At 40.0% G+C, this 26,532-nt stretch overlaps 9 protein-coding genes across 9 annotated transcripts; 4 read left to right on the forward strand and 5 right to left on the reverse strand.

The window, feature by feature from the left end:
* Positions 1–4,958: 4,958 nt before the first annotated feature.
* Positions 4,959–5,622, reverse strand: EAF01_008009 (uncharacterized protein; the record flags this gene model as incomplete). The annotated part of the gene is made up of 2 exons (XM_038916265.1): positions 4,959–5,140; positions 5,277–5,622. The coding sequence occupies 2 exons, from the start codon at positions 5,620–5,622 to the stop codon at positions 4,959–4,961; spliced, it is 528 nt and encodes a 175-aa protein (XP_038768736.1).
* Positions 5,623–9,061: 3,439 nt separating this feature from the next.
* Positions 9,062–9,505, reverse strand: EAF01_008010 (uncharacterized protein; the record flags this gene model as incomplete). The annotated part of the gene is made up of 1 exon (XM_038916266.1): positions 9,062–9,505. One exon carries the CDS (start codon positions 9,503–9,505, stop codon positions 9,062–9,064), a length of 444 nt encoding a protein of 147 aa, XP_038768737.1.
* A 1,468-nt stretch (positions 9,506–10,973) lies between these two features.
* On the reverse strand, positions 10,974–12,078 carry EAF01_008011 (uncharacterized protein; the record flags this gene model as incomplete). The annotated part of the gene is made up of 4 exons (XM_038916267.1): positions 10,974–11,123; positions 11,180–11,723; positions 11,771–11,852; positions 11,913–12,078. The coding sequence occupies 4 exons, from the start codon at positions 12,076–12,078 to the stop codon at positions 10,974–10,976; spliced, it is 942 nt and encodes a 313-aa protein (XP_038768738.1).
* A 450-nt stretch (positions 12,079–12,528) lies between these two features.
* On the forward strand, positions 12,529–13,349 carry EAF01_008012 (uncharacterized protein; the record flags this gene model as incomplete). The annotated part of the gene is made up of 2 exons (XM_038916268.1): positions 12,529–12,679; positions 12,865–13,349. The coding sequence occupies 2 exons, from the start codon at positions 12,529–12,531 to the stop codon at positions 13,347–13,349; spliced, it is 636 nt and encodes a 211-aa protein (XP_038768739.1).
* Positions 13,350–13,491: 142 nt separating this feature from the next.
* Positions 13,492–13,977, reverse strand: EAF01_008013 (uncharacterized protein; the record flags this gene model as incomplete). Its single annotated transcript, XM_038916269.1, has 1 exon — positions 13,492–13,977. One exon carries the CDS (start codon positions 13,975–13,977, stop codon positions 13,492–13,494), a length of 486 nt encoding a protein of 161 aa, XP_038768740.1.
* Positions 13,978–14,393: 416 nt separating this feature from the next.
* EAF01_008014 (uncharacterized protein) lies at positions 14,394–18,323 on the forward strand. Its single transcript, XM_038916270.1, has 2 exons — positions 14,394–17,539; positions 17,593–18,323. The coding sequence occupies exons 1-2, from the start codon at positions 15,119–15,121 to the stop codon at positions 17,674–17,676; spliced, it is 2,505 nt and encodes an 834-aa protein (XP_038768741.1). The 5' UTR covers positions 14,394–15,118; the 3' UTR covers positions 17,677–18,323.
* A 603-nt stretch (positions 18,324–18,926) lies between these two features.
* On the forward strand, positions 18,927–20,222 carry EAF01_008015 (uncharacterized protein; the record flags this gene model as incomplete). Its single annotated transcript, XM_038916271.1, has 2 exons — positions 18,927–19,656; positions 19,804–20,222. The coding sequence occupies 2 exons, from the start codon at positions 18,927–18,929 to the stop codon at positions 20,220–20,222; spliced, it is 1,149 nt and encodes a 382-aa protein (XP_038768742.1).
* Positions 20,223–21,545: 1,323 nt separating this feature from the next.
* On the forward strand, positions 21,546–22,805 carry EAF01_008016 (uncharacterized protein; the record flags this gene model as incomplete). Its single annotated transcript, XM_038916272.1, has 2 exons — positions 21,546–21,817; positions 21,881–22,805. The coding sequence occupies 2 exons, from the start codon at positions 21,546–21,548 to the stop codon at positions 22,803–22,805; spliced, it is 1,197 nt and encodes a 398-aa protein (XP_038768743.1).
* A 932-nt stretch (positions 22,806–23,737) lies between these two features.
* EAF01_008017 (uncharacterized protein) lies at positions 23,738–24,097 on the reverse strand (the record flags this gene model as incomplete). The annotated part of the gene is made up of 3 exons (XM_038916273.1): positions 23,738–23,865; positions 23,935–24,039; positions 24,094–24,097. The coding sequence occupies 3 exons, from the start codon at positions 24,095–24,097 to the stop codon at positions 23,738–23,740; spliced, it is 237 nt and encodes a 78-aa protein (XP_038768744.1).
* Positions 24,098–26,532: the final 2,435 nt, after the last annotated feature.

Raw genomic sequence — 26,532 nt, forward strand, 5'->3', positions numbered from 1 at the left:
AGTCTATTAGAGGGTAAGGTTTTACAAGATAATTATAAAGGCAAGAGTAAGAATTCTCGAAGTTGGAGGAAGAAAAAGGGAAAGGAGTGAGTGGAAGGAATTGAGATTTGAAAAGAAGAGGAGTGGGTAGTTGGGAAGAGAGAAGCGGGGGAGGGAAGTGAAAGATGGGAATGAGAATTTAAATGTATTATGCATGGGGAAAAGAAAGAGGATGGTCAGATTTTGAAACCGGATTGAAGATAAAATCATTATACTTGGTTTTCGTGTAGAAGTTTGAGTGGATTGGACATCCAATGTTTGAAATGAGCTACATGGATTGGAATAATTATTGAGTTCTCGTCGTGAAACATAGTTTTAGAGATAAGGCTGGGTTAGGATTAGAATTAGTATTATATTTTTGTTATTACATTATTCGGTTGGTTTCTTGGTTTCTTGGGTTTCTGATCATTTGGTTACTGGCGACAAATCCGTGATGTTAGATGTATCAATGTATTGAATTGAGGGACGGCTTTGGTGTATTCAGCTGAAAAGTTCTAGGGGGTGTTGTAGAGAGGAGTGTGGGTTCAGAGGGAAGAGAGAAGAGGGGGGAGACTAGAAACAAGGCGGAATTTGAAAGTGAAGATCTTTTGTATGGATTTGAGATCTTTTGTATGAGCTTGATGGGTTTTGTGCTGGAGTGAAATCGAGCTGAGTGAACTGTCCTCAAGCAGTTCGAGATGAAATGGCTTGGGTATTTAAGGGTGGGTCAGGGAAAGTTACCTGTGAGGGCAGCTGAGTGTGCTGGCATCCGAGTATCATCTCTCTGCAAGAGTGGAAGGTTGGAGGATAGGAGAATTTGAGGGAACAGTCACGAGAGTCGAGCCTGAGGTTTATCGAGAATTGAGCGTTGAGGTTGGTGTGCTCGTTTCGTCTGAAATCTTTAGGTCTCTCACTCTTTACCCTATTAAGTAAAGAAGAAAATAGAAAATAGAAGACAAAGAAATTGAAAAAAGAACCAAGAATTCTGCAAATAAGGTTTAGAGACTATGTGGACCTGTACCCAGTTTCCATTCCGTCTTCGATATGTGGAACTGGAAGATTTTAGCTCCTCAGGCCTGATATGACGATTTACATCACTTGTTGCTTTCAGCACAATCTTGAATTTATTCAGTATAATTCCTCGTACGTCGCGCGGTAATCATGTAGATGTACATTCTCATGATTGTGTCTTCTTGAAAATTGTGATGCGGATGTTTGAGATGTATCTTTTGGCAGAGTGGTACTCGTCTTGTGTTTGACTGCAAACTGGGGTGCAGGATAGCCGCAAGACTAAGTGAAGATGACTCGCAATTAAGACTCTGACTTCGCTGACGAAGATATATGTATAACAGTGGTGAGTGTGAGGATCTTGATGGATGCGATTCTAAAAATAATGAGCATGGTGAGTATGTTATACAGAACTGTTGTGTCCTATTTAAAAGTCTCGCCAGGAGATAGGAGGAGATCTACACGCATGATGGGTTAATTTGTCTCTATGTAGGGGGAAAAAACAGGCCGGAATTGATCACTAGCAAAGCCCTTCAGTTATCCAACTGTTCCATTACAATTTGAAAAATTAAATGTTTCAAAAATACTATAGCTGAAGATTGTTTAAGGGCTCAATGAATTTTACTACCTTTTATAATTTTACCAATGGTTGATTTAATGTAGAATTTAAAGGGGGGAAGATTTTGGCCTTTTTTTTCTTCTGTGTAGAGGTTGTACAGATCGGTTTTTGGAAGAGAGCTGATTGTAGAGAGTACTATTATGATGTTTGTACGGGTTTGTGTAGATTCAACACTAAATATTCTGTATTATAAGCTTATGCAAATGTCTAAACAGTAGTTGGTTCTTGAACATTAAGATATGTCTAACCATTTCAGGTATTTGGACTGATGGAACGCACAATCGATCTAACGGCTTAGAAAACTCATGGAGCTACTCCTGTGCTTCTGATAGGGAGATAACGCCCGATAAATAATGCCTTGTCAAAATAAAGTATTCTCAATGTACAGTATGCATACGGTCCAGACAGTCGTGAATGCGGAAGTGCACTACTTGATCAATCTCCTCATGGTAACAATTTGGGAGTTTCTCAGGGCCCTTGTGTGTGTCCATGCTATTGGGGGTACTTGATTGATGTATAATGGATCAATAGTCTACTGGTATTATTGAGAATTTGTGATCTCATTGTTTGAGTGATTTTGAAGTCTCTGAAGGCATCAGTATTAGGCTGTACGACGGGTACTTGCAAAGCGGATAATAGCCTTAACAAATAATCCACAAATAATTTGTCTACAAAACAGATAATTCAAAATCTGAATAAATAATCTATAAACAAGTACAAATTACTTATAGATATTCATCTATCTGTATATTATATAACTATTCATAATCTTTTATAATATTAATGTAATTTTATAATTAATATAAAAATTAATATAAATCTAAGCTTGAATTACTTTTAGACTAGAAAATAATCTGGGAATAACTTTATATTTTAAACGAATCTCCACTTTTTTTAAAGAATCTATATATCTACAAATTATTTATAAATAATCTATAAATTATCTATAGATAACTTATATATCTACAGATAATCTATCTATTTATAAGTAAATAAATTATTTACAAATAATCTATAGATTATCCATACAAAACAAGTAATTTTAAAGCTTCAATAGATAATCCACAAAGCAAATAAAATCTCTAACAAATAACCCACAAAGCGAATTATCCGCAGATAATCCATAGATACAGATAATTTGTGCGCAGCCTAGTCAGTATATCGCCAAAGCTCACTGTAACGCCTTCCACCTTTTATTCCTAGTATAAAATGAATGAGGATTGATATCATATGGAATTGGACGGAGTTCTGAAATCAATCATTCAGGGAAGTCTTGCAAGAGAGAGAAAAACGTCGATTGACCGACTCAGTTAGCTAAACTTGCCAGCCGCGGACTAGTAGTGAACAGAAATCCATGTTATCATCATGGATTTGATCTTTGAACTATATCAGACTCTCAATCACAAGGAAACGAAAAAGAAATACATGCATCGATTCATACCCTCAGGAATCTGCCTCTACAACATACCCACAATGACATCCCAGAACATCCCCCTCTCCCTCCTCTCTAGAACTTTCGGTACGTAACCTTACCGAGCGCACAGACTTATCCTCGAACCCTTGTAGAACTTTGCGTCATCACCAACCCCTGAATAGGTAGATCTCTACCGTTGTTTGGCCCGTCGCACAGAGATTGCGGGATGTTTGAATCATTCCTATTCGTTTGTTATGTTAAACGCGACGCTTGTAGTGTTCTTGGTTGCGCGCCTAATTGACATGTCGGGGCTTGTCAGTATACGCTGACTGGAGATTCTACCTATCTTCCTTACTTTGATCCCGTGGCCAGTTTCCATGAGTTTACCACTTGGTGAGCTTGAGGAGATGCCTATTGCGTTTTATATTTATGCTTACAACTCGGAAGTTTGTAGGAACAATACCAAAAATCATTGTTATGGCATTGCATCTAATGCCTCTGATGAACAACGCCTGGCGAGTGAATGATACCGTCATCGGTCTGAACAGCTCTTGAGCGGAAAATTCTGTAAGCAAAGTTGTCAGACACCTTCAAAGTAGCATAGGAAGTGTTATCTTATAACATTTCCGAGTCTTTTATCTTCAAACATCGAGAGTTTCACGTGATATTCAAAGAGCGGCTGAACACTAGCCACACATAGCTTGACGTCGCCTGACGTCGCCCCGTTCTTTTACCTTATTTCTTTGCGACGTCACAGCATTTCTCTGTTGCGACAAGACTACAGTCCCGCAAAGTTGATCTCCAAAAATGTCACGAACAACAAATGATGCTTTGATCTGGTATTTGGGCATTCACCAGCTTCGTCTAGGGATTGTCGAGGATCATTTGAAATTGACGGGCAACGAGAAGGCATGCGATAGGCGTCATCTCATCCCTTCAATACTGGCGACTCTATTATCTCAGTTCTCCGAGATTCCATTCATGCTTGAATGCTAGCCTGATTTAGGAAATTCAACTATCAAATGCGAAGTTGCTACCTTACGAACCCATCGGCATACTATTCCACTGCGATCTGTTCACAAGATCCACGCCATTTTAACGAGGCTATTATGTATCTTTGTCCGGAAGAAAAACGAGCGCAATGCTTACAAAATAAGACGCAGGATGATGTCTAGTCTCATGGAAGTCATTGGATGGACGACAAAGATACGTGACATTTTGGACGATGATCTCTAAATTGATGGTTTAGAAGTACGCCCGGCAGATATGTCGGTATGACTTTACTCGTGTTACGAGTCGCTGATTCAAATAGATTCCAACCATTGCAGGCATACCAATTCTTGAGCTGCGCTCAAACTTCGTTGCGATGCTTGTCCAGTTTCAGTCTGGAGTTCCAGTATAGTCACGTGATTTGTCACGCGGTAACGTGCAACGGACAAGAGAATGGGTGTCTCGACGGAACAACGAATTACACGATTTATACACCAAATATGTAGTAGTTTATCCCCTAGACTGCCAACTCATAGCGTCCGGGTGGTCCGTGTAATATACCCTGTATGAAGAAGTCTGATTGATTAGATTGGAGTTTTAATGCCTTTTCAGTCACTCTATTTATAAAATAAGATTTTGATTCTAAATCTTGATTTTCTTAAAACCACAAAAGTAGGAAAGATTAAAAATCAATAGATATTATTATATTTAAAATTCTGATATATAAATATTATGAAATGGATTTTATATTAAAGATTGAATGTGGATATTTAATGAAATTTCGATAATCTTAATGATCTGGTTGGTCAATAAGTCCCTGTTAAGCGAAAGCGCCTTCAGTTGGCAGTCTAGGGGATAGCATCAACCCCAGATTTCAAACTCGGCGATCCTTCCATGCCACGGAGGCATTTATATATACCAACTCCGAACCAAAATGTGCATGCCGCTCGTCAATCTCTCGTCCTCCTCTTCCTCCTGTGCCTTGTCCGCCTGTTCTCTTATCGTTGCGCATGCCAGTGACGCATCGAATGGAATTCCTCCATTACCATATATTCGCGGGGGGGCTTGTGTGTGTATTGCTCGAGGTTCTCCTAGTAAAAAACGGTTAGTCTGGTTTTAACTGAAGTCGACGAGGTTGAACAATAAATAGGTATGTCAAGATGAGTTATTCTCCACCAGAGATACTCCGGAAGACAGAGAACTCAGTGGTGTGCAAATATAACTAACCTAATGGGCTGTGTGCTGAGGCAAGGTGTCTCAAAACAATGGCTATGACGGTAGGTATGGTGATTAATACAAGGCCGAAAACTGCGACAACATTTATGACACCTTTGCTTCCAGCGAATGTGGATGGAACAGTGATTGTTGATTCGCAGAAAGCACCGAGACCAGTTTGTTGGACGGATGGGATAAGGTCTGTCCCTCCTAGAGTTAAGATAGAATAAATTTTGAGCAAAGGGCAGAGGCCACTCCAATGTGTGAAATGATTTTGAACATTGAGTAAAACATAACCAACGGGTTGCAAAGCAAAAGTTTCTTGAGAGGTAAGAAATGCTCGGCAATATTTAGTCATGCAACGTCGGCTCTATTTGAACAATGCTTCCAATTTAAGAATTCTCATTCCTTGGGGCATCCAAAACCATTCAGACATTCGTATTTACTTGAACATCTAAACCCTCTCAGACATTCAGACCCACTCGGATGCTTAGTCTTATGCAGACATCCAGCTCCGTTTAAACATTTAGCTTGATTCACACATCAAGGTGATTTGAAAATTTGACTTCAACTGAACATTCACATCTGCTTATGTATTAATAGTCATCTAATCAATCAGGGTATTTGAAATTCCATAAAGAATGGGACATTTGACTAGTGAACTTCCACTAATCTTCAAGGTTCTCTCTGTATATGAGAAATTATAATAGTTTTTTGAAGCCAACTATTTAAAGTCTGCGGTACTGGGTAGTTAACTTTGAGAATGTGCTTACATCCTATAGTAACTGACGTTCGAGATGACCATCAATTAGTATTGATGGGCCGAGACGCTGAGGACAGGGAAGTACACTGTTGAAAAAATAGAGAAATATTGTGTGATATAAGTTAGAATGGTAGGGGGCTTGATTGACACTAACTAATCTTAGTGTACTTGGTGAAGAAGAATGACGTCCACCACATGACTCTGGACTAGTACACCCGTTCCCCCATCAATTTTCCAAAAACATTCACTTCTAATTCACTTCTTCGCTCCTATTACCCACCCAGAAAACATCTACCAAATCCCTCATCAACACAACAAGCATTCTGACATCATATTAGTTCTCATCTCACGCTTCGATTAGTTCGCAGTAGCCTGGAGATCTTAACCTCTAGCGCCGTGCAGCCCATAGGTGCACGATAGGCCATTCTACTTTAGTACACATGAGAACTGAGATGGGCACATTGAAGATAATATTGTATTGTGGGTTCTTGGCATAGGGTATTTTTTTATGACTATGGTAGAGCTTCAAATTTGGGGCGGATTCGCTCATGATGATGGCTGTAGGGAAGGTAAATGCGAAATCTTGGGAAGGTTGGCAAAATTAGATGGGGAGATGAGACTGAAAGCTATCGATAAACTTTTGATAGATCTCGGGGTTGTTGAGAAAGTGGCTGAGAAGGACGTCGAGAATGACCCTGAAAAGGGCACTCTTTTAATTGAATTATAGTTGTTCGGGTGTTCGACGTGAACTTGGGGGTACGATTTGGACAATCTAAGGGGCATTGTTATTCAATGGATCTATGAACACTATCAAGATCATCTTGAATTCTATGGCTGCATTACTGGGTATAAGTCTCAAGGACAATTTTGATTATAAAGGGGATCTCATGTTAGATATTAGAAACTTTCGGATGGAGGGTTAGGATAATTCTGAAGCGTCAAAATTTGGAATAGTCTGGATTGTATTACGGAAATATCACATCGGCGGGAGATGGGGACAGGGGCTGGAGAATCGAATATATCTCATGTGTTTCCACAAATGAAACTCGAAATCAAAGGTTCAGCGCAATCTTGAATCGAAGTTAAGTGAGGTTCCCGAAAGATTTTAAATATCGATACACTTGTGATTCCAAGCACATCATTTTGCACGAAAAAATCCAGGAAACCCGTATCTGGAAAACATACAGGGCACACTTGAAAATCTAGGTAAAACACAACCTCTAGAATATGCGCAAAACTTACAAGTATCAGAAACCCTTCATTACTACTGTTTTCGAGACGTCCGAACACTCATCCACGAGAGTTAGGTAGTCTCTAATAGTATGAATCCTGTTCCTCAGCAGTGTAGGCAATAATATTTCCTGTAATTCGTATACGATATCGATTTTTTTCGAAATATATATATAATATAGAATTCAATATTACTAAAAGTATTCAATATTGTTTTAATATTAAATACTATTGATAAGATATAGAAATGCAAATCTCTAATTGATACAGAATAAACCGAAATATGTGAATTTAAGATTATTTCTAGATGTCAATAACATTAAATCCTACATTCAATTGAATTATTATTAATTGATAATAAACCATCAATATTATTGAATATTTTGATCTTTTTAATATCTTTAAATATGAATATCAATATTATTATATGATTTTCATGAATTTGAATATTTCGAGAGTATTTTTTCATTATCTAGGCTTTATTGAGATTGGTTTTGATTTTTAATATTATCTTTTCATTTTTATGTTTTAATGTTTTAATTTTATTATATATCTTTATACATATCTATTTAAGTGATATGTATAATAATAAGTTTATATTTCTTTAATACAAACTATCTATCATATCAAAAGCTTTATACGCGTCATTGTTTTACTATAGTATACTATTGTCTATACTATTCCTCAGATCCGATGCCATGATATTCTTCTACCCCAACTTTCTCTAGCACGAGTCCAAGGAATTAATAATCTTCAGCTTGATATCATTGAAGCTGCTAAAGATCACATAAAGTGTGTCTTCCGTGATGTGGATTGTCTATGTAAAAGATCTGAGTACTTAAAATCTCTGATTTTGAAAGGTACATTGATTGTTCAATATAACCTAGGGTTTCCAATTCTGGACTATATATCATCTAACTGAAAGAGTTCTGATTTCTCAAACCGTATAGACTATCCACATTATTTTATGAGATTAATGTCACTTAAGTTCGGATGCTATTAATTGGTGAATCTGTACGAAAGTCTCTGAGTCTGACATCAATATCTCGAATATCGAAAGTTTTCGAGGTGTTGACGAATGTGCAGATACTTAAAGAATTTCGGATATCAAATATAGTTCGATTAGCGGATCCACTTCACATGAGTACATTTTAGATAACGAAGTGACTTTTGTAGAGTATCTACTAATGCTCATCTCGCTCATGAAGAAGGATGGGATACAAATATGATTATGGGGTAAAAAAGGGAGCGGGGGAAGAAACACGGTGTGAACCACACCTTCAAGCATTTCATTCACTATATCATCCCAACCATTGCATAATTGCATACCATATATTTTCACAAAATCATCACTACCACAATCACCATCACTCAAAATCCAAATGCAAAGATAAAAATAAAAGACCAAACCAATCAATCAATCGGTTTCCAAGTTACAACACAAAACAATACACCAAGACCTCAGTAACAACAAGCACGACCAAATCCCACACGCCATCAATCTCATTCAAGCCCACCTAATTTCACCCACCAAAAGACAAACAAAATAGACAACCTTCCAAATTAACAACCAACAAAGGAAAACTAAAGACAAGAAATCAACTCTCGATCTTTCGAGGCCAGCTCTCATTCTCTCACGCTACACGCAAGCAGGCATCTACCATGCACCCACCAGTCCCAAACACCCTTCCTCCGAGAACCTATTCTCTCTGCGCTGAGCGGAAAACTTTCATAGATATAGTTAACACTAAGAGCGGCATCATATGGCCCAGGGCTTCGATACCTACGATACCATTATCCCCACTTAACAGAAAAGTGCAGTTGTCCAACTCCACGACCCTTCCTCATCATTTCTCGTCCCAAGGAATTGTTTATTGTACGAGGTAGTTACGGAATGAATTCCATCTGGGGTGTATCTGTAAAAATCAATGTAGTTGTGCTTCTCCTTGTCACTATCACTCTTTAAATCGAGTCTGACTCTGCTCTCGTAGCCATGTACGCATCCTTGAACGGTATCATTCACGACATCCTTTCCTGGGTTTGAGGCGAGAGGCACCTGTGTGTCCTTCTCGGGATCGGGGGTCGTTTGGTTGTAGTAGCATGTTATTCTTCCGTTGTCTAAATATGAAATAAAAAGATTGTTTTGTTCGAACTGGGTTTCACGGGTGTAAACCACGCTAACGTTCATGCAAGCGAGGGCAGATGAAATGAGGGCTGCAACCGAAATGAGAATGGTAGAGAATTGCATCCTGAAGTTGTTGGTCGAGGTAAAGTGATTGATAGGAAATATGTCTATAAATGAGTGTGAAAGCGTGCTTGAGCCGTAAAACTTAAAGAACGATTGTTAAGACAAAGGAAAGTTTAGAAAAGATTGTGTAATGGCAATGCCGATTGTTGGATGTTTTGATGTGGAAGCAATTGTCGATATGAGTTGTCTACCGCGTGGTTCGAAGGTCTTTATATATCTACAATTTGAATCCAAGAAGATTTGAGAACAGGGGATCAGACGTTCATTTGGCCAGGCGCTTGAATTTTTAGACAAGCTAGGTCGTATCATCCTAAGGACAAAAGGGATTCTTTACAAAGCGTTATCCTCGGGCCAATTCTGTAGAGACCCGTTGTTGTCCGAAATTGAACTTCGGTTTACTTTGAAAGGAATCAACACCTACAGTATGGCCAGCTTGGGGATTAGCTGAGAATCTGACACCGAAGTAGACGGCCGCTTTAGGATTTTCCAATAGCGTCTGAAAGATGGGATGTAGGTGGAGACAAACAAATGATCCAACCATGAGAGAACCGTCCAACATTGACAGCATGAGTATCAAGATATTGTTTATGTCAATGCACGACTTTGAAATCAAATGTGATAACAAGATAAATTCACGGAATTTATGCCAATCAGAAATTACTTTACACGAGAATGAACTTCGGCAAGCAAATGTTATTACAGTAGTATCTGTAAGTTCGGGTAAGCGAATACTCTTTCTCGCATTGACCAGCGATCCACGCACGTGGAGGATTAATCAAATCGCTCTAAGTTACCAGAAATGACTTCAATTTGTGGAGTACTACGTAAGCGTTTCGAAAGTTGGGAGAATTGACGCGACAACATAATCCTACAGCCTATAGCGGCAAAACCCAGTCTATTATCCTTATGTGGTAAGACAAGATCTTGTAAGCTCCGAACCTGCCCAGGAATTTAATCCCGTGGAGCTACACCAAAGCAAGCCAACCAACAAATCCGGATGCTTTTCGCATAGACTGCTCTCATTCTTGGACTCAACATAAGACATAGAAATAATGATTATGGTCTCTAACGGACAGCACCACTCGTGCGCCAATGGAGTAATAACACAAAAATGGCGAATTAGTATATGATCTTGCTGCTATACTCAGTAGAACTAGCAAGTTTATGCTTAATTATAGTGTCAAGAAACTGTGGTCCTGGTGGTATTCTCACTAATACCCACTGCAGACTAAAATGCCTAACCTTGACAATTCAGCTGTGGAGGTATGGAAGTCGTGGAGACCACCACTTCCAAAATTAAGTTTGGCATCACAAAAAGGGATCATGTAAAAATTGTCTTGTGTGTGATTTTGAAGCATTGCCTCTTCTTTCCGCGTAATTGTTCTATTTCTGCTTACATTTGCTGAGATTCTCCCAACCTTTAGTTTTGGCTGTTTCAATCTCCGTTCCAGCATCGGGAACAGATTGTCTAGAAAGCGAAGACTTGATCTTCCAATTTGCTGACTGGCTTTGCCTTTTTGAAGCCTAACCCTTCGGAGGCTTTCTTCATAGCACTGATCATAGGTGGTGGTCCGCAGAGCAAAAGTTTAACATCTTCTGCTGGTTTAGGAAGCCATTTCTGCATTAAATCAGCATTGATAATTGATTATATCGAAACTTTTCAGATAGACTTACAGTGATCATCTCAGGAGTGACAAAACCAACACCGCCATCCCATTTCTCGGGTGGGTTGTTCAAGACGTAGTGAACACGGAAACCCTTGTCCTGAGCAGCCAAACCGTCCAAGTCATCCTTCAACAAGATGTCCTCAGGATTGACATTTGCAAAAATTAAATCGACCTCAGTTTTATCTCCAGCAGCTCTGCCTCTGATGACAGCACGGATGATTTGTAACATGGGCGTAATACCGGTTCCACCAGCGATCATACCAAAATGACGAACCATGTTGGGAGTATAGACCATTGCACCTTTAGGACCCCGGACCTTGATAGTTTGACCAACAGTGAGGGAAGCCATATGTTTAGAGATGTTTCCGGTAGGGTAGGACTTGATGAGGAGGTCGAAGTAGCCTGGTTGGTGATCGCCAGAGACAGGTGTATAAGATCGAACGATTTCCTTGCTTGACCCATCGGGTTGGGGAAGCACAGCGGAAATGGAGATATGCTGACCGATAGGAAGACCGAGAATAGAGGTAGGCTTTGGTAGGCTGAATCGATAACTATGCCGATGTTAGAAACAGTCAAGGCAGTCTAGAATTAAACTGACATTGCTACATTGTGGGAGATGATGGTCTTCTCCTTGAGCTCAAAATCTTGAAAAACAGTTGGCTTAAGAACCGGAGTTTCTTCTGCATGGGTTGTCAGTATGTATTACATTGCTAAAGACCGGGTGCAAATCATGAACTTACGACTCGACCAAATCTTATATCCCCCGAGAACGGCAGCAAGAGCAACGGCGAACGGAAGCCAATCCTTCTTGACGATAAAACATCCAAATATCAAAAGACCAGATGGAATATAGATGCCATCAATGTATGCCTTTGACAGGAACTTATTTGCTGGTGTCGCACTCATTTTGGCAGATTTGGTGAGAGCTCAAGAAATTGTTGGGGTTTTGTTGCGATCCTTGTACTCTTTCGAAGATGCCACCGAATGAAGATCACAGTTGTACTGTGCTTATTCAATTACTCTTCCCACTGTTTCAAAAACTCTCGAGCGTTGCTTTGGAGGGGAGACCCGACTTAGAGGGAAAAGTAAGAGTGGTGGTATTGTAAGAAAGATGTACAACGTGCGGTTCTTCTCCGCGGGAAAATCAATACCAAAATGATTTAGCTCAAGTCTGTCATTGATTGTTGATTTTCGGCTGGGATCCGAGCTCGCTTGCCGAACTTTACCCCGATGTGAGGACAAGGTTTCCTCAACTCGGAGACATTCCGATAGTTGAAACTACGTTGGAACCTCAGCATATTGACAGGGCTGAATAAATTTTCAAAACCAGGTAACTTTCAGCCGCCGTGTGAAGAGATGGGTGAATCGATTCATCAGAATGGAGAGAAATTAGGCGATAAATCGGAAGATTCACCATTTCCTCTCACGGATACAGACAGATGGGTGTTATCACAAACCGACGACGAATTTCACCTGCACGATTGGGACGAGTTGAAAGAGATTATAGGTGAGCTATACTCAAGTATATCGATTATAAAAGCTTCATATCTATATTATATATGATTGCAAACATCAGAAGATATAAGAAGGATCACTAGTGTGATGACGATCGATCCCCTAGGTTCTCTCCTATGCAGCTCTCTCACATGACATGGCGTATTTAGCCCAATTCTATCTCTAATTCTGGTCAAGCAACGAATAATCTCTCAATCCTCAAACGAAAGCCCTCTGACCTTCGTCGATATATGTCTTGGTCCACAACTATTAAAGCCGAGTATGGCAGTATGATGAATTATATCCTCCAACATCGACTTCCCTGGGGTTCGCCACCGTTCACCTACATCTCCTCAATCCCGTTTGAGAGTCCCTTGGATTATAAAATCTTGCTAAATGATTGGCCATACGGTCTCTCGAAAAATGTTACCCATTTTGTGGTGTGGTCAAAAACACCGATCGCCACCGACGATGATAAGGGAGATGTGACGGATGAGAGCCGGAAAATAATTGAAAATTTCGTGAAGAGAACATTTGCCGATAGGTTGGAAGGCACTGATAGAGTGATGTGGTTTAAGAATTGGGTCGCGTTGCAGAGTGTCAGAGCCCTTGAGCACATCCATGTCTTGATCAAAGATGTCCAGAAGGAGGATATTGAGTTCTGGACAGGTAACAAGATCTAGAGCAACGGATATGCACAGGAATGTATCCCACATGTATATTGCGCACACCGCGCACACCGCCTAGTATATCGAAGCTCTATCTTGTATGACCTTGACTGGAACCAGATACAATGTCCCACCGAATACCAACAGACAAGCGACTTTACTGTCTCCTCTGTCTTCTATTGCCTGCCATTGGCATTTGTTCTTCGGGTGCTTGTGCTCTCTGACCACCACCCATCATGCCCTTTGCTCCCGACCACAGACCAAAAACCTTGTAAAGTCCATATATAGGCACAGCAGAGAAGACTAGCCAGCCCCAGTTGCCAAATATAACAACAACAACCAATGACAGCCAATGCATCCATATAATGTCAAACATATATTCTGTTAATCCTGGAGCTGCAAGGTCTTCTCCTGCGGACACCATCTTGCCAGCTTGATCGAACTTGGGACGACTGTTTTGTTCGAGGAACCATTCAATAACCCAGGGTGCGAGTGAGAAAAGTACGTATGCCCACATATTCCTTGATCGTATCAAGAAGTGGAAGAGGCAGAACAAAGCATTTGCAAGAAATGTTCCATAATGAAGGTAGTTGAGTGCTTGGATATTGGCCTTTGCTCGGTCTTTCTTCGCTTTTTGTGCCATTATGTATGAGGTAGAAAGATGATTTCGAACTTGAATATGTAGATGTGTGTAGGATCTGGCCTTTTCTAGATAGCTGGGAAACAAGATTAATTTGATATAATGTCGCCCATTGAACGATGGAGAGGTACCTTTGCAATGACAGAATCCCTCAGCTCGACTTTATGAAGGGATCAGACAGATCAAAGAACTGAGACAGAATGTTGGTTTTTGTAAAGCTCAGTCGCTTGTGATGTCCTGGCTTGTCTGGGTAATTGAGCTTCTTCACAAGGCTGAGCCTGCAAGGAACAATTCAAAAGCAGTGCTGTTGTGTACCTCGCTGACTAATACTACCAAATCCCCCCAATTGACTGATTGTTGCTGGGTGGATGGTCTGCAACCAATCATTCCCACCGCGATCAGACAAACAACAGAACAAAAATCCAAAGAGGTCGAGGATGAGCAAGGTTTTGATGTTATCCCGAATTAATAGCAAGGAACAATCATCTATAACCATACAAAATCGTTTGTATTGGATTTTGGATTCATCACATTTGCATTTGCGCGGTATACAACCTTCCCCTTTCCTTTGGTCTGGTCTGGTCTGGTCTGGTTCTCTTTATTCTTCACTATAACTTCATACAACCTTCCTTCCTTCCAAAGCAAATTCACTTCGATACCTATACACGGTCCTTAAAGTCCCATTTCAGCCTTTGCTCCTTGATACAGGCAACGGCCGTTTTTTGCCTACCTTGGCTTGTCTTTCCACCCTCATCGTTACATGATAAATAGTAACCAGCAACACCAACAACTCTGTTTTTTTACGACCGTACGATCGTATTCACGAAGTCCCTACTTGCTTCCTTTTACCTACCACTTTCAACAACAATACAACCAGATAATATTAATGTCATCGATCCTAAGGTAGCTTTCGTGGAGCTACGAAAAATTTACGTTTATCAGATCGACCAAACAACGCCACGCGCATGAGAGCTATTGTCCATTCTTGTTCGAAGTTCAAAGGAACCAACTAAGGATATCTCTTTTACCAAACCAGTTCGACCACAATCGAAAACCAGAAGCTCTGTTGACTTCATGGCGAGAACATCATAACAAACAAAAATTCGCAATTTGGGTCTACTTCCTCCTTTCACCATCTTACACAATGCCCTCCTCTAGGAAGGAATCGATCAATCCTTGTATCACGAATCAACTTTGTCAACTCATCTACTACCACATCGACAATAACCTCCTCGGGAACGCATTGTTCTTCGCAGAACGATTGCATGCATACACCCCGAAAGGTCCCGAATCCTCTTACCTTCTTTCCTTGTGCTATTTGCGACTTGGCGATTATGCTTCCGCTTTTGAGGTTGTGAAGAGCCCAAACACTCGATCAGGGCATCTTGGCTGTGCATACATCTACGCGCAAGCATGTCTTGCATTGGGAAAGCTTAAAGAAGGAATCTTGGCATTAGAAAAGAATAGAGGTTGCTGGGGGGCACAGAACTCGTTTGGTAAACATACACAATACTCACGACACCCCGATCCTGACGCATCTGCGGTTTGTTGTTTACTGGGGAAGCTCTACCGCGGTTTTGATGACAAAAAGCAGTCGATCGGTTATTTTGAAGAGGCGCTGAAATTAAATCCATTCATGTGGGATGCATTCACTAATCTTTGTGATATGGGTACAAGTGTTAGGGCCTCGAGTACTTTCAGGATGAGTGTAGAGATGGAGGCAATACTGAAATCGAATACACAAGATCGGGACGGGCCAATGGAAACATTGTCAGTGGAGGAACCTAGGCCAACCCGACCCAGTGCACGATCCTACCAGAGTGACCCTACAGATCCTTTCAATAATAATGCTTCGTCTCGATCATTTGCGGGTGGACTTTTTGGGTCACTTGCGACTTCCGCATCATCGAAACTCGCCGAAAGCAACCCGAGTCTTACAAACCTCCCCGCGACTGGAGGTGTCAGCATTAGCTCTGATACAATGGAAACGCCTACTGGACCTAGCGCCCCTCTCGATTATACCGTTGCACCTAGTCGAAAAGACAACAGTGTGGCATCTGCATTTCCCATCAACATGGAACCCCCACAGGCCCCCGTTCGCAGAAATCGGACTTTACAGGGCCTTGGTATGGATTTTAGTATGGATGTTCCCAAGATGGGCCGATCCATGACTTCAAAACGACTTCAGAAAGCGGCTGCTGAAATTTCGGAAGACAGTAGCGCGGGACATAATTCTCGCCACAACTCTGTTACGGTACCAGGTGGGGATAGGAAACGAACGGTATCCGGACAAGTAGTACCCCGACAACCTTCGGAAGATCCTGGAGCACCTCAGAGAAGAAGTGTTAGGTTGATCAACCAATTCCGACCGACAAGCACCAAATCCTCCAGCAATCTTGCGACTGTGGGGCCTGCCCCTGGAAGAGAATTAAAGAAAGCTAGACCTCCGATATCGAAAATGATGCGTCCGACTGGGTCCTCTACGGCTGGCAGACAGGTCAGTGGTAATCGAAAACCAGTGGAAGATTCTATGGAATTAGACCAAAGGGAAGGAGAGACAAGACCTCGGGTATCCACAAAATCTTTTGGTACTAGATCATCAGAATCGAACTCTGGAACCCGAGAGGAAGCTTTGAGATGGCTTCTCGATCTGTTCAAGAAGTTTGGGACTGGTTATTTTCTACTTGCAAGATTTCAATCTCATCAGGCCTTAGAAGCGTTCTCTACACTGTCTACTCAACAGCAAGATACTCCTTGGGTTTTGTCACAAATGGGTCGTGCTCATTACGAACAAGGGTCGTATACTGAAGCGGAATTCTTGTATAGACGAATTCGACAGATAGCACCAACACGCTTTCAGGATATGGAGATTTATTCTACTGTGCTGTGGCATCTGAAGAAAGAAACTGATCTGGCTTTCCTAGCCCATGAATTGGTGGATTCTTCGTGGCAATCGCCAGAAGCTTGGTGTGCGCTTGGAAATTCCTGGTCGCTCATGCGAGATCACGAACAAGCTTTACGGTGTTTCAAACGCGCTACACAATTGAATCCTAAGTTTGCTTATGCTTTTACACTTCAAGGTCACGAGCATGTTATGAATGAAGAATATGATAAAGCACTTACTTCATATAGACATGCAATGGCTGTTGACAGGCGACACTACAATGCCTACTACGGAGTTGGCAAAGTGTACGAAAAAATGGGTAATTACGACAAAGCATTTATACACTTCGAAGCCGCCTCGAAGATCAACCCAACAAATGCGGTTCTTTTGGGTCTTATGGGAAGTGTTGTCGACAAGAAAGGAAACAAAGGTCTAGCACTTTCATACTTCAAGAAGGCAATTGACCTGGATCCAAAGTCAGCATTGACTCGTTTCAAGAAAGCCCGCTGCTTGATGACGATGGGGAGATTGGAGGATGCCTTAGATGAATTGAAGATCTTGAAAGACCTGGCTCCTGATGAGGCAATGGTTCACTTCTTACTAGGGAGAATATACAAGAGTATGAAACAAAAGGGCGCTTCGGTCAGGCATTTTACCATTGCTTTAAACCTAGATCCAAAGGTATATATATGCAAATGTTATTGATCAAAAAACCCACCACTAATCAAAAACAGGCAAGTCAACAAATTAAGGAAGCGATCGAAAGTCTAGAGCAAGGAGATGACGATGATGATGACGAGGCCAGCATGATGGGCTGATTTGAAATGACTGTACCCGAAATCTCGCCCACAATGGATCTCCTTCAAATTACATCGTTCTTTTTGTTTTCGCGTTGCGTTTCAAATCATCTCTTTCAAAGATACCCATTAGTTATCGACCTATTATTATCTCCAATCATTCGATGGCCTTTTAATAACAGATGGCTTCAATGCCCAACCTTCACTGCTCACACCGTACTTGAGTATTCCTACAAAAACTACAATTAAAAAAGCTGTCAACCCCACAGCAAAACATGATGATACGATACAACTGGAAGATGATCGGATACGATGGGAAAAGATTCTTAGCATTTGCATTGGGTTGGCGTTCTTCTTTCCGGCATAGTTTCTCTTCAAAGATGAGTCAATGGACAGTAAAATCCTTTTCTCTTCTTGACACACAATTTGTCGATTGCATCATATCACTACGCTAGATTTGCTCTAGTGATGGATGGCCACTCTTCAGTGACCTGGAAGGGCAATCACAGCGGGACCTAAACATTCAGGGGCGAGGAGGGCGTGTAAAATGAATTATTGTAGATTATAATCATCTCTTTCAATACCCATTCCGAGGGTCGTAGGCAGGGGGGGGAAGGAAGAAAAAAAGTTGAAGATGGAAAGAATTGAATCACACTTTTCCACTACGAGAGTCAAATCTTCCTTGAATTGATGTGATCGCCATTGCGTGAGTGATTTAAATGTTTGCACCCTATTGAGAAATACTGGTGGCGCTATAAGGTGGCGAGTGTCGCCCCATTTGTTGTTGTGGTTACTTGCCTCTCCCTGTCTTTTATTTTAGGGGTAGTTCTAGATAATCATTTTGATGGAGTTTATTCTAGGGGTGGTTTGTGTTTACCACATTTTTATCTGGATTATGATGAGTGTCTTTGTTCTTATTGGAACAATGGCTTTGTTTTGTTGTTCTTGTGCTTGACTTGTATGAACTTGATATATAAATACATCGACATTTGTGGAGATGACTTTGTTGCATGTTTTGAGCTGGGGGAACAATAGTCTTGTTAGAAGAACTTTGTTCAGGATAGCCTTCAATTAAGGAAACATCCTGAAAAATATTCTTCACCTGTTATTCAGATCGCGAACAATGTCATTGAGGGATTGATAAATATCCGGGTGTTCTTTCTGGGTTCTGGCTATTCAAACTTCAGTCATCTCCAAACCTTCACTACTTTAAGGACCTACTGAACCATTTCAACGACCAGCACTAGACATCTTCCAATTACTTTTAAAAGATGTGTCTCACCCTTACTTTAAAGTATTTGGCGTGTGGCCACGAAGAATCATACATTCGTCCTTGCGGGCGTGATGGCATGCGTTGCAATATGATGACAGTCCACACCTGCAATCTAAGAACCGAAGTGTGCCGTAACTGTTGGATGCTTCATGACTTTAGACAAGCCCCTAGTTACAAACCCGAGGAGGCAATGACAGAAAATGACGTACTGCGTTATCAGGATTGGAATCTAGTAGCTGAAACACAAGACTTACAAGCTTACCTCCATAACTTACCCCTCCCCAACCTTGTTAATCAATATGCCCACTTCTATTTGACAAATACAGTGGTATTTGATTTCCTTAATCAGAGTGCTTTGAGAGTACTCGATGAGATTGTTAAACATCATTTGGTTCCAGCTTTCCAGGCGCGTATCATTAACGGTGAGAATATACCACTTGCTGACAGAATACAAACCCTGAACATTCGTCAAATTCTGGTGTTAAATTATGCTCTGGCAAAGGCTTCTCAAGCTTTGGGCGACGATGACTGGAGAATCGCGATGGGCTATAGAGTCTTCACAAACTTCGACAATTCAAGACATTTCACTCGTCTCGAAGACCTGCAAGCAGTCATAGACGATTGCGGCATTTGCCGAAATGCTTTGAATCACCATGATGAAGGAGAAATGAATCGTGCTCTAGTCAAGACAATCTGCAATCATATGTTTCATGAACGCTGTTTAGAGCGTTAGTTTGTATCATCTGCACGAGGCGACTGCCCTATGTGCAGAAGATCGCTTCGCGAAACGGAACTCCCACGAATCTCTACCCGCCTGGAAATAGATGGGCCTTTCCCAGAATGGCTAACGATTTTAAAAAGGTGTATTCGCCCAGTTATTCCTCATCCTGCAGTGATCACCGATCAAGACATGGCACGACTAGAACTCGCGGTTGTAGACGCACGTGCAGCTCTCGAAACCGCCAGACAAGAATTCAAGATCGCCGATAGACGTGTCCGCGCGGCAATAAAAGCCATTGACACTCGGGTACTCGTTCCTCTGGAGGATCTCCGTACATTCCAAGATCGATTGCTTGAATCTGCTGTGGATATCGAGGAACACGATTTCCGAGACTATCAATATGTACTTCGTCAACAACAAAGAACACGTCTAATAAGCGAGAGTTTTCTTCGTGATTGTTTGCACAGGAGACAAGAGAAGGATCACGCATATGATCTCGCTCAGTCGAGATACCATGCTGCTGCGAGAGCGTTGAAGATGGCGCGGGATGTTGTGACGGCGCGGGGTGTGTAGGGAGTTGAAGAGGCTGAGAGAGCAGAAGACTCTGATGATTCCGATTGTTCTGATGGAGGTGAGCGTGCGATAAAACGGAGGATGATGAATAACTTGTCGATTCACTAAATTGTAAAATTACCCCCCTATTTCGATTGTTTCACTTCACACGATAGCTAGTTCTATTTCCATTTCTTCATTCAAAGTTGTCTTCTACATTCACATACAACAAAACATAAAAAATTAAAAAATAAAATCGATACCAATAAAATTTCGACCATACAATCTGCCACGTGACCATGTGCTAAATTCGATTTCGCTTCAAAAAATTCTATTTCCAGACCCCGTTTTTGTTTCATGCCTCAACTAATTAAAGTCCTTTCATAGAAGAGTTGCGAGTACATATCGTATATCGGTATGGAAGTTCTTTCCATGGACGTTCAATAAAATCAGATTTGATTCCACTGATCACTACCATCAAGCTGATGAACTAAACATGAATTCCAAATAGCGAAAATCAACAGGTAACATCTTGAGCATGTATGTACACTTCAATTTATTCATTGTTCTTTCTTCAAGAATTTTTTGACCAATGCAATTGGAGTTGAAAGAAATTGTATCCTGAATAGCCCTTTCTTTATGCTGTTGAAAGAGAATTTGTCGACCCCCCAAAATTAAGCGAGGGCGGGAATATTGGGAGGGGAGGGGAAGAGGAGCAGTGTTGAGAGAACATAAGATTGAGATAGAAAGATTAATTGAAGTAGAGGTGAAAGTATGCTAGTATTGAAGTGAAAGGATAAGGGAGTCTAATAGAGAAGACTAATAACAGAAGTACAAGTGGTAAAGGAGATGAATGATGAAAGAATGAAGAACATGGGGTGGAAAGGCGGCGGTAGAAAAGTTTCTGTATCATGGAAGTTGAACATGGATGTTTCGTTTTTGTGGCCATTGGAAATGGTGATCAGTCACATATTAGTTTTATTATTAGTTCTCTTCACCAGCAAAAGAAATGGCTTTGTTGGGGGTGTGCATGTTTTCTTTGTGTTAATCCATTGCTTTGTTGTATTCCCTTATTTCGAGTCTATTGTAATGTTGTTTCTATGCCTTTTGTCTTTGAGACTCAGTAGCAATCTGTAAATGGATCAAGATAAAGGCATATTCTTGTGTATTCCCTGGGAGCTGTTTAACAATTCAGGCCATGAACAATGTCGTAAGGTTTATGTTAAATTCTCGAGATTTATTCCAAGATACTTTCATCTCATTCTCATCATATCTAGACCACTATACCTAACATCTATCTATTTTTTAGAAACTATCAAGCTCCTTGAAAACACTTAGTGCAAGATGTGTATTACCATTAATTTCACCTTCTCAGAGTGTGGCCATGGAGCCCACTTCATCCGACCTTGCCAGGAAGATGGTTCTCTCTGCGGAAATATGGTGACTGACCCTATGGTGTTCACACATGCTGACTTCTGTAATGAATGCTTTATGCTTCCCGATCCCAGAATATCTAAGCCTGATGAAAACCAACTTGGATACCCATCAATTGATCGAATGGTAGAGCTTTATCAAATCCGGAATGTTGAAGATGAAACCAATGATTTACAAGTTCGGTTCCAAAACCTACCCCTTCCTGATGATTTTTGAGGTCCCACTTACCGTTTATCTAATTGTAGAACTTTGATTCTGCTTCCTAGAGACAGTCTCGATGTGCTATTTCTTATGGTGAATCAGCGCCTGATTCCTGACTTTTGGCTTCGCGTACTCCGCGGCGAATTCCCATCTCCTTTAATCAGACATTCAATTTTACACCTTCGACAAATCATGATGCTGAATCTCGCACTTCATCGTTCGCGAACAACTCTTTCGGCAATTGAATGGTACATTGCTATGGGCTATGGACTTTTCTACCACGCCGATGCTACTTCGTGTGATGATGATTGTGGGATTTGTCGCCAGCCGCTCAACCAGATAGGTGAGGAAGGCGTACCGGCTAAAACCCAATGCAATCATATATTCCATTTGGAATGTCTTGGGGAATGGATTAACGTGTCTCCTAATGGCGATTTTCCAGCTTGTAGAAAGATGCTTCGCAAGGCACTTGAACCTATTCATGATACCCCAGCGCGAGGCCCACATCCAGAATGGCTTGTATCCCTAATGCCCCCCGCTCCACAACTTCCCCCCAATCACGAAATTCTCACAGCACAAGAACTTATACAGTTAGAGGCTGATGTCGAAGATGCGCGTTCGAGAGCCGGAGAAACTGACCAAAATCTCACTGATCTCGAGGATGAACTACAGCTTCCCAGAGAAGACTTTTCTAGTCTAGAAATCCAAAGTATTGAACAGGTTCAGAACTCAAGTGAAATTGTTATGATGAATCTCACGGGATTGTCTGCAGAAAACTACGCCAGGTATCAAAATCAGGTTAGGCTCCATCAAATGAGTCTCACACAGTTTGCTACGTCTTCTCATAGACTTGGTGAACGGAGGCGAGAGTTAGAAAGACTCCATGAATACGTTCAGAGAATTTATCCTACTACCATACTCGATATTGTGAGAGCTGAAGTTGATTTTCTAATCGGGATCCTAGACTAGTCATTGGAATAGTATATGACGTATTCCGTACACAACCCCTCGAGGTTTCGAATAATAGATCGTTAACGCTATCATTTTATTCAATTCCTCTACTTGACAGTAAGTACCATGAACCCATTTCCTTACACATACAATATAACCTACATAAATCACAACCCCAAAATCTCTTAAAATTCCCACGTGACAAAATACTGAGCTTGAATGATTAAAATCAGGTTTACCGAAACACCCTAAAAGCCAGATCACAATTTATAAATTACAACGCCCTATAAACGGTTTCAAAACAAAGTATATCTTTAATTCTATATCGATTAATGACAAGCTTATAAGCTACATCTAATTTTCTCTTTGAAATCATATCATTGATTTTTGACCTCTAAAATTCTTTATTCTCTCTTCACTTTCACGGAGCTAGCTAGACATAATAAAACTATACGGCCTGAAGAACTTCAGTTGATGTTGAGATTAGGAAGAAAAAAGAAGAGCCGTCTATGGAGGGTAGAAACACTACTTCTCATCTTTATCTTTTTACATAGAGTCATCAACCAAGCCTCGCATCGAATTTTGGTCATGATTAGTTGGATGAGTTTTCAAAGTACAGCTATAAAATTTAATCTAAATGGTGCATACAGGTTAGGGATTCTATCAGCATATTTCTCTCTCTTATAGCTGACGAAATGCGGGATTGTCTGAAGTATATTTAATTCTGGGTAACTCTATATATTTCTTTGAGACCTCATGAGTCATAATTCAGCCAGACGAAAGAAACTAATCAATGACGTGGCTTCTTCTCGATTCTGGTAAGTCATAAAGCCCCATCATAACATCCTAGTACAGCACACTCTTTTCTTAAATCGTCCTTACTATTATCCCCGATTCGAAACAAACGAAATTTCTCAAAATCAATACCACATTATTTTCTACCCGCTTCTTTAATGAATCAACCTAGCAATCGACTTCAAGAGATCTTCAATAGCCTCATTGTTACCACCCTGTCTCTTTCCAATAGTAGAATCTCCGTGAGAACCTGCTACCAAGGGATGTGCCTCGATATCGATTACTATCGAGCTATCGGGTCAGCTCATCAAGCTTGATGTGAGTTTAAGAGAAAATGCTCGGGGTTACATACCATCATTCATCATGACGCGGGCCTTACGAGCCATGAATATAGCGATGCCGGCTAGTGCTGCAGAGACGACACCAAAAATGAGGGCAAGAGCATCACTTGTTGAAACTCGAGATTAAATTAGCTTAGATTGAAAGAAAGCTTCGAAGCAGTTCAACATACGCATTGCGAAGTTCAAGCTGTGATGTTCTCAATTATACAGGGAAAAAAGCCAAGATGTGGCAGGGGATGCAGAGATAGTTGTATGATACGAAGCGAGGCTGTGGCGGAGTTCGTGGGACCATAGAAGCCTGGAGGTACGGGATGAAGATTTCTTGGAGACGAAATAGTAAGTTGGTTCCGGATGATATCATAAATGGGAAGGTACAGGGCGAAGATTATAGTGGAGGCGGAGTAGAGCTATGAGGCTGGGTGTGAAACGCGAAGGTGTCCGGTCAGGCTTTCAAGTATAACGTGAAGATTTGGATCAGTAGTTAACCAAGTGCTGATGAAGTTCTCTGGAGTCTACGAATCATATCAAATCTACGGGGCATTATCAAATACTTATAGAAAAATCCTCATAAGGCTGTTTGGATTATCAACAAGTCTGCAGTAAAGCTACGTTGTGGAATTATGGTTTACTGACCCAAAATACCTACCCATTTTTTTCTCTTGGAGATGATATTGGGTTGTTCCCACCACAATAGATGCTATCTAAAGCGACTCTTCTCACATGAAATGTCGTCATTGAGGCAGTGCTAGTGTCAGACTATCATTATCTGAATTTCGAATGTTTGCGCGTCTCTATTAGTTAGGCATCCAAGTGTCTAATTTCTTATTGAATTTCATTTGGCTATTATGACTGGCTGTATACCATCCCTATCTCTCTCTACAAATAACCCATGTTGTGTTTATGATCACCGAGGCGTACTTGGGATTCATAATAACGTTGTTGGATCATAGTTGGTCGAGACTGTTGAAACACATGCTTAGTGCATACCAATGTAACATCGGGGTATCTACTGTGTCATGGATGCATACTTGATTTGGCGGTCAGTTGAAAGTATATGAGATCTCTATTGCCAAAATACCTGCGAGACTCTACAGCCAATCCGACCATATGATGTTAGGACACAACTTCGAACAATAATACTATGCTCGTACATAATTATTATAATTCAAGTTTCTTTCCCTGAAAAGACTATTAATATTAAGATCTGGTAATTATACAAATGAAAAGTGGTTGCGATTTGAAAACGCAGCTGTTTCACAACACGGTCTCTGTCCAGTTTGTATGGGGTCGAGCTTGCCCTGATATTTCAGACTTAATATGCTCGATAAACCTTCAATACACAAGACAGATTCATCGATACCATTCAAAGCTTCATGTAAGTAATATTACACTGCCTTTTAGCGTTGCAACACTGCGTGCATGAGCAAGCATAGTCGTCCGAATATGGATCATGTGACTGCGCTAGCGTTAGCGCTAGCGCCTCCCGATACTATGGTAATACGTTTCATAGCCTTAGCTTTTAGAACCTCGAGCAACATTATAATAGTATGAATCATAATACTATATTGATTTTACTATCTTTATAATAATATCAATATTAATTAGTAATATTATAGATTGAAAACCTAATACTTTAATTTTAATTACAATATATATTTATAATTAATATTAATATTTCTTTAAGGAGATATAAGCTTTTATATTAATTTAATATAGTTTAGTATTTGTTCTTATATAAATAGAAATTATTGATAATAGTAGTAGTAGTAAAGTCTTAATCGATTTAGTCTATTTATAGCTAAGCTATACTAATTATATAATGTCTTTATATATTTCTAATTATATAAAATAGATAGGGAAAAATAATGAAAACTCATTTCCTTTTGAAGTTTATTCGAGTTTGTTATTATAAAATTCTATTATATTATAAAACCTTTTAATCTTTTTATTTATTTATTTATAATTTCTATAACATAGTTTATTAATACGTATATTATATTAATACGTATACTACTTTTACCTTAATTTATACTCTTTAATCTCAATATATAATTTATCAATCATTTATTATATAATCGAATAATAAAAAAGGAAAATACTTTTAATTATTGAAGCTATTGAAAAAAATAAAAAACTTTTAATTTGAAAAGTTATTAAGTTATATAATATTATTGTTGGGACAGGGATCATGTGACTACGCTAGCGTTGACGCTAGCGTCTTCCGACACTACAGCAATACGTTTCGTAGCCCTAGCTTTTAGAACCTCAAGCAATATAACAACAGTGTGAACCATAGTACTATATTGACTTCACCATCCCCATGGTGATACCAACAATTATATATATAATACTTATTTGAAGAATAAATGAAATAATTTTTATAATTAAATTTCGATTATAAAATCTGAAATTTATTAAAATAAAAAAATAAAAAAATATTTCATATATTCTTAATATAAATTCAAAAGGTTTTTCTTTTAAATTTAAAAGAATAAAAGATATAATAAATTATATTCTTAAATTGAAAGAAGGAAAAGCTATTAAAAAGCTTTAAGTATATTAATTTTTAAAACGATATAAAGAATTAAAAATACATTTTAATTATATTT

Source organism: Botrytis porri, assembly GCF_014898465.1.
Source record: "Botrytis porri strain MUCL 3234 chromosome Unknown BPOR_010, whole genome shotgun sequence".
Classification (NCBI taxonomy): domain Eukaryota; kingdom Fungi; phylum Ascomycota; class Leotiomycetes; order Helotiales; family Sclerotiniaceae; genus Botrytis; species Botrytis porri.